The following is a 15,249-nucleotide window of genomic DNA, read 5'->3' on the forward strand; positions in this document are numbered from 1 at the left end:
TTGTAACCATTGACGCAGATTGTAGATGTACCTTTATGTTTGTAGCACATACCTTTTCTTCATGTTTTTTTCATCCCTTTTCCCCTGATCTGAAATCTTCTATCAAAAGACGATCAAAGATAGCGATCATTAAACATCAATCACTATTAAATGTTATCATAAACCATAGTTATGGTCCCCACATAAGAGCTATTAATACGTTTTATGAGAAACCATAAAATGGTCATCAATATTTTATTACAATTAAATCGATAATGGGGTTATTATAACACTTATAGGCCCTTGAAGGTTATCAGTATAAATGATGATTTGATGATGACCATGAAGAGAGATGATCTTGATGGATACTTACCTTCACCACCCACCACCCGTCCATCCTTAGACCTCTTTAATCCAGCCCTATCACATTTATGTAGCCTATGTAGTGAATCGCAATGTACCTCAGTTCCTTTCAAGGATAAGTAATCAGTATTAATATGTATTTTACCTAGTAACTACAATAAGAGTTTTTTTTCTTTCAAGAAATTCTTAGTAGCAGGTTGCATGCATTTTGGTGATATTACACCCAGTGGCGTGCTCAAAGTCTTTAACTAGGGTAAGCACTGTACGTACAAAATGTACAAAATTGAAAATTTCTTCTCCTGTACAGTTCCAGATGAGTTACAAAAAGTGTAACCAGAAGAGGTGAACGGACGTATAGAGGGACAGCAGAAGTTCTACTTCTGTCGTGTGGTCTAAAGTACACTCATTTTTTTTTAAACTCGTGTATAAAAATATAAGAACATAGAATAAAAATTGAAGTATGATATTTGCTAACAACGATAGGTTATCCGCAAATCAATACAGATTCGGTGGGAAAGTAATGCAAATGGCCGATTTTCGCTCGCTTTGGCTGGGATGCGGGACGCCATTACAATATTTGAGAAAACTGATTTACTAAGTTGCAAATGCAGTTAAAAGCGCTCTTATCAATAGGGCTTAAAGTATTATATTGCGTGAGAACTCTTTCAAAGAAAATGGCGAATGTAAAAACATCCAGCCACAAGTCAAGTTCCAAATCGAAAACATTATACAGATTAAATTCTGTAGGATTTATATGGAGCTGTTAGTTTTTTTGTTATTGTAAATAAGCTTTTTCTTTTATTTCTAGTGCCCACCCATTCATGTACTTAGATCCAGAAATTACCCTTTGTAACACCACGCCTTACCCTCTTTATAAGATTAGTACAAGATTAAATCACACCCTGCCCTCGCTGGTTAGAATATGTGGACTACGAGTTCTGGGTCGGTCTGATGTGATACTGAACTTTTATTTCTTCTGAGAAATTTTCAGATAAAATTCTCAGCCTGGGGTTGGGAAGTCGGGGGGGTTATATCAGCACCCGTCCCAAAGAAAAGGAAATTCATACAGCGCGATACACTCCGGTTTCTCATGTATCTCGTACATACAGTACAACAATAATTATGCACGGATTTTTAAAGGTAACCCGGCGGGAATCGGCTTGCACGAACTCTTCGCCGCTGTACCACAGTGCTTCGGAGAGCACATCGGTCCCGGTCATTATCATTAACCTGATAGTGGTAATTCAAGAATTTGACATTGTCACCTTAAGCTACCTACCATATCCTCTCTTTTTTATGGAGGCAGCTATATCCCTGTACTGGACCGTTAGGTATAATAGATTTTGAAATCACACCCAAACATATGGCTATTTTGAAACGAGGTAATATCAACTCTATATAAGTAGATTAGGCAAGCTACCCTCACAAATAGCTCTTTATATGTGCACAGTACATAGGCACTTTCACAATCACAAAATGCTATTCGTTTACATAAAAAAGCAATTCGGTTAACATATATCGCAGTTACAGGGACCAAATGGCTGTTCACCGTAAATTAACTATTTTGGGCGAAGCCAGCATCTGATTTTGTTTTAGGTACCTACTTACTTAGTGAGTTTTTTTTTAATGAGTAATTAACGAATAAAGATACTTTTGTGTATTGTAAGGGATATCAGGGCGAGACACTACCCTGGGCAAACACTACCCCCTTTTTCTGTCACTAAGCATCGTTTTAGTGACAAGGATATGGTTGTTAAATTTATTATAGGCGACAATTTTTGTCTACAACAGTATACTTATTAGTGCATCTAATGTCTCAGGTAGACGAACGCTTTTTCGGGTGAGGTTATGCATATAGATATACCTACACGGTAGTTAAGTTCGAACATTTAAGAATACATTTTCCGCACCATAATCTCAAAATTGTTTTAATCCTGTTATAATTATAGTAATTTTATTACTTTTATATAAACGAGTACAAAATTACAGAAATAAATCCACCCAACCAAACATTAAGACAAAAAAACGCATACTTTGCCATAAGATTATGGCTTGGGTACATTGAATAATATATTAATCGGCGAAAGACTGCGTAACAAAGGAATTGCTGTAATTTAGGTAAAAGCCTGCGAAAATCGGGCAAAGTGGTCGTAACAATAAACGGGGCAATAAATTCTGAACAGCGCCATCTGTTAGCGGTGTAGTCATGTTGAATTCATGAGAATTGCTAATAGGTGGCGTTAGTGGTGATTTAATTCCGGAATTACAATTTTTGCGCTTCTTTGCTTTTTAGTTTACTTAAATCTTTTATTTTACTTTGTGGAAGAGTAGATTAATTAATAATAATTAATTTTCTACTGGGTACTAGACTAGATACCTCGTCCTTCCACCACATATTCATTCATTGATATAATTATTTCATATAAAAAGGAGGTATTTGTATAAAAATTTCATTACAGCGATATTATAAAACTAGCGGACGCCCGTGACTTCGCCCGCGTGAAACTCGATGTAAACTTTCAACTACGCCTGCCCTACCTCCACCCTACCCTACCCCTACCCTGCCCCTACCCTATTCTTACGCTTACCCTACCCCTACCCCTTTTTCTAATTTTCCGCGAACATTTATAATTTTTTTATGACATATGAATCCTGAAAAAACAAACACATTAAAATAGTGAAATCGGTATGCCCAGGAGTATGAAGAATAATTGTACCAAGTTTCATCAAAATACGTCTCGTAGTTTTCGTTTCTATAAAGAACATACAGACAGACAGACAAAAATTTTACTGATTCCATTTTTGGTATCAGTATCGATCACTTATTACCCCCTGATAGTTATTTTGGAAATATATTTCATGTACAGAATTTACCTGTCTACAGATTGATTAAAATTATTATTATTATATAGATGAGAGTGTTTGACTTTTTGGTGATTTGGGTCCAGTCCACGTCACTTTGCTCTTCGCGATAGTGATTTTGTGCAATAATGTTATGTAATGTGATTGAACATAAATTGTTTGGTGTGTGCTTGGAACATTTCATCACAACAAACACATCTGGGGCTGTAGTATAGAGTCGAACATTAACTCTACATTCGCTAATCCGCTTAGAAGGAAGGTCCTTTATTGGGTCAAAGAAATTGGTGAGTGATGATAATGATCGCAGGTTTACTCAAACACTTTGTATCATTTAAGAGTGTGAGTGACGTAACAGTGTGTGTGTTACTGTTAGTGAGTGACGTAGGTAAAGTGTGTTTGTTTGTGTTGCGGTATAATTTTGTCTTTGCTGCCGCTGTACGGTGATTGTCGCGCACAATGCGGTGATGCTGCCTCGTCACACTGGCAACACAGGAGTTCATCATAGCATGGATATACCCACTTAATCGTTCGTTTAAAACAAAAGAATTTAAGCCGTTTTAAGAATATAATCAAAAGTATTGCAAAATAATCCTATCCTACTAAAATTATAAACGCGAAAGTTTATATGGATGTATGTTTGTTTGGATGTTTGTTACTCTTTAACGCCGCTACTACTGAACCGAATCACCCATACTTGAAGTAGAGATAGATTATAGTCTGGATTAACACATAGGCTACTTTTTATTCCGGAAAAATCAATAGTTCCCGAGGGATTTGTAAAAAACAAAACTCCAGTCACGGGCGTCCACTAGTAATAAATATTGCTAAGAAAGATTATTTTATAACAGCAACTGTTGAGTTTCTTGTCGGCTTTTCTCAGCAAAACCTACCTTTCGAAGCGTTCTTAAAGTCGCTATAGGTAACAATACTTAAACTCTGTTTAAATTGTTATATTTTTGAGTTTGGCTTATATTTCTCTTTAAATTGTATAATTGTACAGGAGATGCTAGTCGTACAATGAGCGAAGAATGGAACCTAGGACTTACTGATTACGATTAATAATTTAATTAAGTGTGAGTTATAGTGCGCACACGATAACTTTGCGCGTGGCCTAAATCGAGACTATTCTACGATGTTTAATTCCAGTCAGTAAATGACAAGTGCAACTGTCACTTAAATGTCATTTTATAATCAAAAGTGCCGCCATCTTTATTGTCTATCTCTATGTATCACTAACGCGGACGAATAATTGTGCCGCCAGTGGCGCGCAGACTCTAGTAGTGTTTTAAGAAGGCAGGTAAATTAAACAACGTTTTAAAAAAATTGGTCGTATCCACATTTCGTTCATCGCACCACAAACGAGCAATCAGCCAGCGATCGCCAACACGACAATACCCCCCTTCCCGCTTCCAAATTCAATTTGCACCAATCAACGGGCGCCGTCTTCCCGCCTTCTGCGCTGTTAGTCCGGACGTGAGCGTTCCTTTTTTGAATTACATCTTTATTCTTTTTAAATTGTTCGCTTTGTTTGTTTTAGCTTCTTCTTTTTTTGGTTGTTTTCGTAATTCAGGGCAGACTGTATTTTTAAGCAGAGGATGGATACGAGTCACCTTCGTCAAAGGTTTTTATTTGAATTAAATAAAATAAAAGTGTTATTTAGGATTTCAGTGAACATTGTATTTGTAGGTAGGTACAAGTATCTACTTCAGTGGGTAGGTTTTCTTTTGTTTCTTTTATTACCTAACAAAATAAATCTGAAAAGGAACTATTCAAGGATTTTAAAGGTTCTAGATTCAATCCTCGCCTCGCTATTTTATAATTACATACCTATCTTAAAATTAATATTTAATTATATTCATTTGGAAAAGCGAATTTCGTTCACAAGTATTTCCTAAGCCTTCGAATTCGTTCGAATGACTTTTAGTTTTCTTCGGAAAACAATTCTTCCTCGAGCGAAATTCGTTCTTTATCAATAAAAAAAAGAAGATTCCGACGAATTGATAACCTCCTCCTTTTTTGAAGTCGGTCAAGAATATGTCTAAAATACCTACTAGAATGTAGAGATGGCAGGTACAAATACTATTACTAATTCTACATAAATATAAACTTACAACTGTAAAGATGATGGAGTTTAATATACCTAGGTACCTAATTTACCCAGTTAGTAGTTAGTTAATAGAGTTTAATTTACCTAGATGTATATTATTTCTGTTTAATTTCGAAAAATCATGAAACCTATATTGTCTTCAAGCTCTATAGAACAAAAGAATAACAACGCACGAGATAACAAAAGAAATCTATAGGTAACATCTATAGGTAATATTGTTTGGTGTCAATTTTATATGCAAATAGTTTATTCACAAGAATAACAATGAACAGGGACATCGAAACGCGAAATTGCAAATAGTATCTCGAACACCTCAAACAGAATACAGAATCGGGAATATCAATATTTGATATTTGATTTTGTAACGAAAGCGCCGCCATGCTGGTTCCCGTTCCCGCGGTAACATTGACGTTTTGTTTTTTTTACAAGTTTCAAGAAGCGTTTGAATGATTATCAATGAAATACTATGCAGATCTATTGAATGAAATTTTAAAGATCTATTGATGAACTGAAATGAGTTCACGGACGTGTCTACGTGACGTGTCTTAACTTAAAACTTATACATGATTACATATTATATGATTTATACAAAGTAAAATAAAATAATGAAATAAAAAAAACACGAGGCATTTGACAGTGGACAGTTGCTACAGATGACAGAACATGCTCCCCTCAAATTCACCCTGGTCCGAACTCCATAGTTACCTTATCTGAATATTGACGGATATGAAAAGGAATCGTTCTCAAAATGGAGTTTATCAATATATCGAGACGGTGTCCGTCTGTTGACTGGAGTGAAACAGTCGGTAGTTTAAACAAAGGGCATCAATCACGCCGAGCGCCGCCCCTTCGCCGAGTCGCCGACATCTATAGACAGGGTTGACTTTATGTTCATCCAAATTCAAATTTATTTTTGAAATTTTAATGGATGGAATATTTCATCATCATCATTAGCAACCCATATTCGATTTACTGTTGAGCACGATTGTCATCTCAGAATGAGCTAAGAGTCCACCACGCTGATTGGCAGTCTTCACACATGAAGAGAATTAAGAAAATTCTCAGGATGTAGGTTTCCTTACGGTCTTTTACCTTCGCCAGAATGGAAGGCAGATGTTATATCCGCCGGGCTATGACGGCTCTCGGATAGTATGAAATAAATTGCAAAAAGGATCTGGCTAATTAGAGATCTACCCAGGCATTTCTTTTTTCCAAACAAATTATACATACGAGTATAATACTTGTAGAGACTACTGTGCCGTGGGAGACAAACATTCCGATGGACCACAGCATAATAAAAATGAATAAATATTTATGCTGTGGACTTAACAAGTGCACTAGCTAAAAATGACTATGTAGTTAGTACCAGCAAAATCCCTCTATAGCATGCTTAAAGACCTTGATCTTATTAGAACTGCAGCAAGTCCTATATTAGAACGGGCAACCAAAGCTTCTCTAGTATGATCTTACTAGCTAGGCAGGGAGAACAACACGAGCAGAATGGTAGCTGATTTTAACCCAAACGAAAAATTTTAACTGGTTCTGACAAAGGCTTCATTCTTTAAAAGGGTCAAACTATTTTTAATAAAATATTGTGCCTAAATAACAAACAGAAATGAAAATATCACATTTATTTCTTCTATATAGGCACTTATTTCCTGTCATTAACCACACCTTGGTAAATGAAATCTATTCCTACAAATCCAAGAACCCTCCTATGAATACAGCGAAGCAAGTAACAAGATGCAGACAGAGAGGGACGTTATCGCCGTCTCCCTCGCGGACGCCGTACGAATGTTGAGTGGCGAAGTTTTTCCTACGTAATTTATACCCGCGCGATATTTAGGGTAACTGCAATATAGGGAATTCGTTCCCATTTTCCTTACATTGTCTTTTATACTTTCACTAGCTGACGCCGCGCGGTTTCACTTGCGTGGTTCCCGTTCCCGTAGGAATATGGGGATAATATATAGCCTATATCCTTCCTCCATAAATGCTATCTAACACTAAAATAATTTCTAAGTATTCTGTTTCTGCCAGACAGAATACATAAGCATAGATTTTTGTAGAGTTCTGTCAAATTTATTTCAATCACTTTCTTGTTCGTGTTTCTCTCAGGCAATGTACGAGTAAAGGACCTATTTCCTTATAGGCCTCCTGCCTCCAAAAACCTCCTCGACTCGGTTCGAGCCACCTGCATCCAGTGACTCCCAGTAACCAGCTTGATCATCCGTTCACCTAGTAGGGGCTCGACCAACAAATTAAAAATACGCAGAAAAATGGAAAATTTCAGAGAACTGACATTCTATTTTATGAATTTTTGTTACTCAGCTTGTTGTTAAATGGCTGAACGGGTTGTGATGATCTTGATAATCTTTCAGGAAAGGGATATACGTAGATAAAACCGTTTGGCACAGCTAGTCTAGACATAAAAACTATCTAACCCACGAGTGCCTTGTCCGGTTTTCCATTGCATGCCGCATGGTGTCCCCACTCCCCAGCGGCTTATTCCCCCTAATTTTCCACTGTAAACGATAGCTCCGATTCCTGCCATCTTTGATATTTAACGCTGTGCTATGATATATACCTACACGATATAACTATGACTTACGAGTACATTTGGTAGAGTATTTTCTATATTAATAGTTAATGCATGTAAACGGCATAGTATTTGCTAACTCCTTCCTCCTCCTTTCGTCCCTTTCAGAAAATAAAAGCACTTGATTATAAGACATTCAATAGTTTCCCATTTTTTATCATCATCATTAACAACCCACATTCGGTTCACTGTTGAGCAAGAGTCTCCTCTCAGAATGAGAGGGTATAGGCTAAGATAATTTAAAAAACTTTCAGTTATAGGATTCCTCACGATGTTTTTGCTTCACATAACTGAATAGTTGGAGCCTATATACATTCTACTCTATGGTTGGAGCTCTCCAACTTGAAGGCAGGCATATCCTCTAGGATATCACGGTCACGGGCCATTTTTTATAGTAAAAATAAGGTAATAAGTGATGGACCCAAGTAGCTAAATTCGAATCACTATTTGCGGTGATTTTATAGGCGTTTAACATATCTATAGTTTAAAATATCGGTGGTGGCATGCAAAATTTAGCTAGGGTAGGATACTAGATTACTATTTTTTTTAATATGGTATAGATAGGAACGAGTAAATAGATTACTATTAGCTAACCGTCCAAAAATATATATTAAATTTTATTTCTGCAACTGAAATTTTAGGTTCTCATACTAACACAATATCGTCCTAGGAACTTCTTTAAGCAGTGGCGTAGCGTGCCTTGGAGGGGCCATGTATCAAAATTAGTTCGGGGGCCCAATCGATGTGCGGCAAACTCTTTCACCACAAAGTAAAATTGATCCCAAAATGTTTGTGTAACTAACACAAGATGTATTTTTTTTTGGGTTTGAGTGTGTGAACATGGAAATATTGTGGATTACAATTTATTTCATACTTAAGGGGCCCCTGTACTCCGGGGGCCCTGTAATATTGAAACGGCTGATACAGCGGTAGCTACGCCCCTGCCTCTAAGAAATTGTTTTCAAAACCCTTGAAATTTTTCCGCCGTTTCATAATCTACTGTTACTTACCACAATTTCTTTACTTTCATATAAAATTAACTTGATTTGATTTCAAAGGCGTGTTCTAAAACAGGGTCGCCATGTTTTTCCATGGGGTATGTAAAACAAAACAACAACTTTGGAACATAATTCTTTTATTTTACATGTTTACATTTATTTCATAATAGTCGTATTTTACGATTTGATAGCTAAATACAATACAAACTCTTATAGGTACATGTACATATAAATACTTAAAATATTGCCTATTCGATTGCTCATATATATCTTAATAAAATTAAATATTTACTCTAATAAAACTTGCAATAATTGTCTTGACAAATTATTGGATTTTTTTCATTTTGTAGATTTACATTATTTATGTTTAACAGAACGTACCTAAATAAGGAATGTAGTATGATAAACACGTACGATTATGTATTTTCCAGCAATTTCTATTATTGTCTTATTCGAATTTGCTGGCCTCAGACTAAAGCAAATTTCGTTTTTTTTTTTAAATTTTGTTTTCTCTAGATATTAGGTAATTTCCGAGTCAATGGCGTAGCTACCCAGGGGTTAGGCGGTGCAATGCCCTGGGGCCCTCAAGCTCAGGGGGGCCTGTAATCTTTTCCAGAAAATCTTGATCGAACTGAACTTAAAAAAAATCAAAAACGAGAAAGAGCTGATGAATATTTTTACTTGATACGAGTAAAACCTAACCAGTTAAGATGGTAGTGGGGCCCATTTCATTTGCACCAGGGCCCTTGCTTACCCAGCTACGCCACTGTTCAGAGTCATCATGAATTCGAGAAAATCATTAGGTACATTATAGCTTGGCAAGTTCGTTGATGACACTTCCATGATATGCGGACGACGGGGGGAAGACTGCGCAGGTGTGAAATCGTGCGTGCGGGGAAGTGAGGTGTACAGTCGTGGGTTTTTCATTCATCGCTACACGCGCCCCGGCCCGCGCGGACCATCGAGAGTGTTACGAACGAATTTGCCAAGCTATAGCAGAATACATAATATTATAATTAAAATACATATAGGGGTAATTAAAACCTACAATTTAATACTGATTTGTAGATGTCAAGAAATTAATATAAATAAATAAAAACTAATTTTAAAAATAGACCTCCTTATGTATGCGTAGACAACATTTTTTTTTTATTTTCAAGTGCTTATATTATAGTAGTCAGTACTTAAAAATTTCTACAAATACATTTAATATAATTAATTTATCGTACCTACTTAAAAATATATTTAACATTCTAAGGTATAAATATTATTGGTAAGTATATCTATTTTAATATTACACTATATTTGGCCTGCATCAGTTCGAATGAAATATGTATTACTAATAAAATTCAATATTTACAAAGAAAATTATTTGCCATAATTAAAAATAATAAATGCTCTAAAAAAGTAGTTAAAAACAATATAACTAGTGAACACAAATAAACCTAAACTATGTGACGATATTAAAAAATAAAATGTTTAAAATTCCAATTAATTTAGTTTAAATTATCTTGCTTAGTCCGCATGGAATTCATTCAAAATTTCTAAACGTATGATCATAAGGAAACCTCTTAGTTACGTCGTTGTCAAATCCCCTAAAAATTGTGAATTTTGAGCTACTTGACATTGGCTAATTTAGACAGAAAAAAAAGTTACGTTGACAGTTATGAGTGACAAACAAAATCCGTTTAGTGACGAAGTTAGGAATAATTATGAGACAAACAAAACATTAAAAATAATCGTGTTTCTTTTTGTGTCAATATTTAATTAATCTTATTTAATGTACAGACGTCAAAATTTCGTTTATGTTTATATACAGAAAAAATAACATTATTAGGTACTTAGACGATCAAGTGTTTTCAGTTAAATACTAAGTTATTATTTACATTTACCCACTTAAATTAATTTATAATCCGTAGTAAAATATAATTACTTGACTAATAAGTAATAACTCATCAATATATATAAAAATCAATGTCACTTTTCGTTGTAGTTTTATAACTCAAGAACGGGCCAACCTATCCAAACATAAGTGTTTAGGCTTTGTTCGAATTTCTATTTATTATATCTTTTATGTGAAGTTTGCACAAAATCGGTCGAGCGGTTCTTTTTTTAGCACATTTTTTGTAACAAATGAATGCAGGAGTAGGGTAGGGGTAGGGTAGGGGTAGGGTAGGGATAGGTGCACATAAGTCAAAGCGAAGTTTAAGCGGATCCGCTAGTAATTTAATATAAGTGTAGTAGCAAATCTAATTCCAAATTAATGTCTGTTACTAAAAAAAAACATACATACAGCCGACCGTAGAACCTCCTCCGTTTTGGAAGTCGGTTAACTAAAGAATACAAATATAGATATATAAACAATAGATAGTTATAACATCGACGTATTGTATATGGAACGAGGTGTGCCTATGGAACGTTTTGCAAGTACCATGAAAAGTTAGTCTTCAGGTGTACTTTCAGTCCTATAGTGTTTTTCAGATAGCATGGGTATGGTCACAGTTCGTTTCAATCTTGAAAGTTTGCCGCAATTCACGACAATAGGACGATTTATCAACGTCATAAGACAACTGTCACAGTACCCATGCTATAAATACACTTTAATGTGTATCCAATTACGCTACATTTGTACATATTGTATTCTGTGTTACAGCACATATATCAGAATCTGCGTAGGAAATATCGTCTGCGGAATATAGCTGTAGTAGGTATAACAGCCCAATAATACTGTGACTCCGTCGTATATCTGTTTCTGGCACGAAAGAAAAAGCATATCCATTGTAAGTAGCTAAGTAAATCTTTAATCTACGAGAACGATCAACGCGATGAATTTAAGCGATGTTCTATCTATGTATTTAAATATCTATAACCTTATTTTTTACACAATATTAACATAATATTATTTTCATAATTAAAACAAAGACTAGACTTTTATAGGCATGTGTCATTGAAACTAAGAGCTTCTTTAAGTATCTTTACTAGTTGAACGGTATTTAGAATGCTTTAAGAAATAAAAATAAATTTATTTTCATACTACATACGGCCTGAACATATCAGGTCGGCCATCTTGGCTCATGACGAGCCCGCGTCTATTGTTTTCCAAATTTGAATTAAAGTTTGCCGCCGCCATGGCTCTCTCTCTTTCTAACGCGATAATTCTGTCCCTGTCTAACAGTGGGGGTGGTTTGACAGCTGTCAGATCAGCCGCCACGTTCTGCTGGGTAGGTTGTTTGTCGTGGTCAGACTGTGGGATGTCTTTGGTTTTTTTTTCGTCGCTAGGATGACTGATGTGTGGATCTTTGCCTTTCGTATCCTGTTGGGCCTTCTTGGAGCGTTTCCACTTCATTCTTCTATTTTGAAACCATATTTTCACCTGTGGACAAATGAAAACAAATATTGAATTGACTAAAAGTTAAATAAAGCAAAAGTCGCCAATATAGTTTTTGATCAATATAAAACGATAACATTTTAACGATTCTTGGACTTATACTTCTCTTACTTATTTAAGAAAACATCAAAGTGTCAGAATAGTGACTGTACTCTTTATTGTAAATAATACTCGTAGAAAATATTTTGCGTAAGCTTAGGCATTATCTACTTTATTTTATTAGTAGATAACAGACGCGCTGATTGGTCGAGCTTAACGATCAATCAGGGGGTCTATATTAATTTGTATAAGGATTATAATAGTAATAAAGAATACCTAAAAAAGAAATGATAATTTAGTATTTTTCATTAGGGTTTCTGAAGCAAATCTAGACACTAATGTCTAGCTACCTCGCTTTTCTAAAAAAGCGAGGTACGTAAAGGAAAACTGTTGTAATTTTAGTTTGACAATAAATAAAAAAAAATTAGTGTATTTTGGGTTCTGGTTGAATTCAATTTTGCTTAAAAATATTTAAAACTATAATTTTTGTTATTAGATAATGTTTAAATAAACCAATATATTTTGGTGCCCATATATACTTATCTGTACATATTTATATTTTTTTCATTATAAATATAATAAAAATAAACAAAAAATATGCATTTTGGTCAGCAAAACAAAAATAAATACAAATCTTTCACCTCTTTTAAACTAAAAACGTCATCTGACGTGAACACTGAAGGTCTGTACTGTCCTCCTATAGCTAGGTACTTTAGCTAATTCGATGTAGAGTGGACTTTTATATTGTGAAGGTAATAATTATATTTGGTACCTAGTCGAAGGGTCAAAAATTATTTTGGTGATTGTTTAAAATGTTCCATGTAGGTAGATTAATAACAACTTGACTATTTCGAATCTATACAGGGAATAAAGTTAATAACTCTCTGTACAATCCAGGTAATCCCTAGAGTCCTAGGATATACCAATACGTGTATTCATTTAATACAACCATGCGTTGTACTGTTGCAAAAACAAAAACATGCACCAAAAAACGCACAGATCGTGTTCCGGCTGATTGAAATCGGCCAGTTTTAAAAAAAATGTGAAATAAAATTGACAGGTTTTTAAATGAAACATTTTTTCAGCTTTGCGATAAATGATTTTTCTATTAACCCCAAAAATAATGGAAAATTGAAAATCTAAAACGAAATCAATTATCTATACATATTTATTATGGAAATATTGAATATTTTGTCAGTCAGTTAGTAAAAATGGAAAGCAGTACCTACCCAGGTACAGGTAGGTTATACAAATGATAATGAGAATCAGTTTGGATCGTGCCGCGATGCAAGAACCAGTTCATGACTAAGGGCCCCTAAGTATGGGTTCGAAACTAGTCGGGCATACTCCGGCCTAATATCACATGAGTTTTAGCCGTGTTTCATAATCAATTAATATGAATAACATTCACGATAGTTTAAATTCTAAAATGATAATGAATTTTCCTAAAACTTTATTTATGTCAATTAGATCAAATAATAGTAATCGTTATAGAAAAGTGAGGAAAATATCTCCAGAAAATGGTCCAATAATAAACTTAGACTTGCGTCGAACTTCTATTAGGAAAAGATTTATATGTTACTTTCAAAAGTAGGTATCTACCTAAAATCTAGTTCAATATTTGTAAAAATTCAGGTCTGTGCATTACAAAAAAAAAATTGGTCAAAAACGCTAGAACTCGTCGCCGAGAAGCTATGACTGAAAAGAAAAAGATTTTTTTCTTAGATTAAAGTAAGTAACAAGGACATATATCATAACCCGACACGGGCGCAGAGATTAATCTTTAAACCAACATAAAACGCCCCAAGCAATAACGTTTATTGCGTACGTTTTACCGCCCCCATAATCTTGTTCCGAGCATTTGTAAGCTCAAATCCGGGGCATCGTTCAACTTGACAGACGCTTCGCGCCATTTTGCAACTGTCAAAATAGGGTTGTTTTTGGTGTCGTGATTGGAGTGGCGTAAAAAGGTTTCCCGGCGAAGTGTTATCGTTGGGGTAAATGTAACCTTTTTGGGCTGTCCCAAGATAGTTTGGGAATTACAGTATCTACTTGTGTAACTCTAAGTCTTTGACGGTATGTATGGTTATACGCGTCATCTATCGACATACGAGTACTGTATAGACTGCATTTTGCGTTTATTAAAAACAGTGCACAAAAGTTGTTACAATTGCTGAGGGGGGAGCAATTAATTGACAAGTTTTCACAATAATTTAATCTATCATCAGTTCGGGGAGTCGAGTGAAAGACAGTTATAATCGTGTCTATAGATCGTAGGAGCAATGTCGTTGGCCTGACCAGAAAAATAAGAAAACCTCAGCATGATTCAAACAATGTAGGAGCTAATTTTCTTCTTGCAATGAAATAAGACATTTTAGTGTCCAGACAAGGTTTTTATAGGCCCGTATTAATAAACGTTACTCAACTCATAAGAGCACGAACATGAGTCGCACGCAGTGTAGAGCTCCTCCAACATAAATAAACAGTTATGATCTCAAGTTGCTGGAACTACAAGTTTATTATTGAAGAAAGTCTGTTAATAAGGCTTAGTCTCCAACACACGAGACCTCAGCTAATTTACATAATGTAGAACATCACTGCCGGTAGAGTTGTAGCCACGACCGAAGCCTACAACCCGACTAGACCTAAACTAATTTAGAAAATACAGAATATTTCTTCTAAAATCAGACTAAGTCTTAGCTAATTTAAAAATTATTATAATTAGTCCTTAATCATTTGACACGAGTTGGTAATCCAGTAAATCACCATATATAGCAATAGACTAGTTGATACTTTTTTAAATGGTCATAAATAGTTTAATGGTCTTATATAGTTTCATTAAGTAACTTTCTACTAGATTGAATTTTTTTTTCTAATTTTTTTGAGACGTGATTAAATGAAAGTTTTAGTTTTT

At 35.0% G+C, this 15,249-nt stretch overlaps 1 protein-coding gene across 1 annotated transcript in view; it reads right to left on the reverse strand.

The window, feature by feature from the left end:
• Nucleotides 1-9,083: 9,083 nt before the first annotated feature.
• LOC112056006 (homeobox protein Hox-B4) overlaps nucleotides 9,084-15,249 on the reverse strand; it is a 31,654-nt gene continuing 25,488 nt past the window's right edge. The window contains exon 5 of the mRNA XM_052887076.1: nucleotides 9,084-12,281. Coding sequence (XP_052743036.1) covers nucleotides 11,937-12,281 — 345 coding nt within the window. The 3' untranslated portion in view covers nucleotides 9,084-11,936. The remainder of the gene's footprint in view (nucleotides 12,282-15,249) is intronic.

The sequence above is a fragment of the Bicyclus anynana genome, chromosome 18 (genome assembly GCF_947172395.1).
Source record: "Bicyclus anynana chromosome 18, ilBicAnyn1.1, whole genome shotgun sequence".
In the NCBI taxonomy this organism is placed as follows: Eukaryota; Metazoa; Arthropoda; class Insecta; order Lepidoptera; family Nymphalidae; genus Bicyclus; species Bicyclus anynana.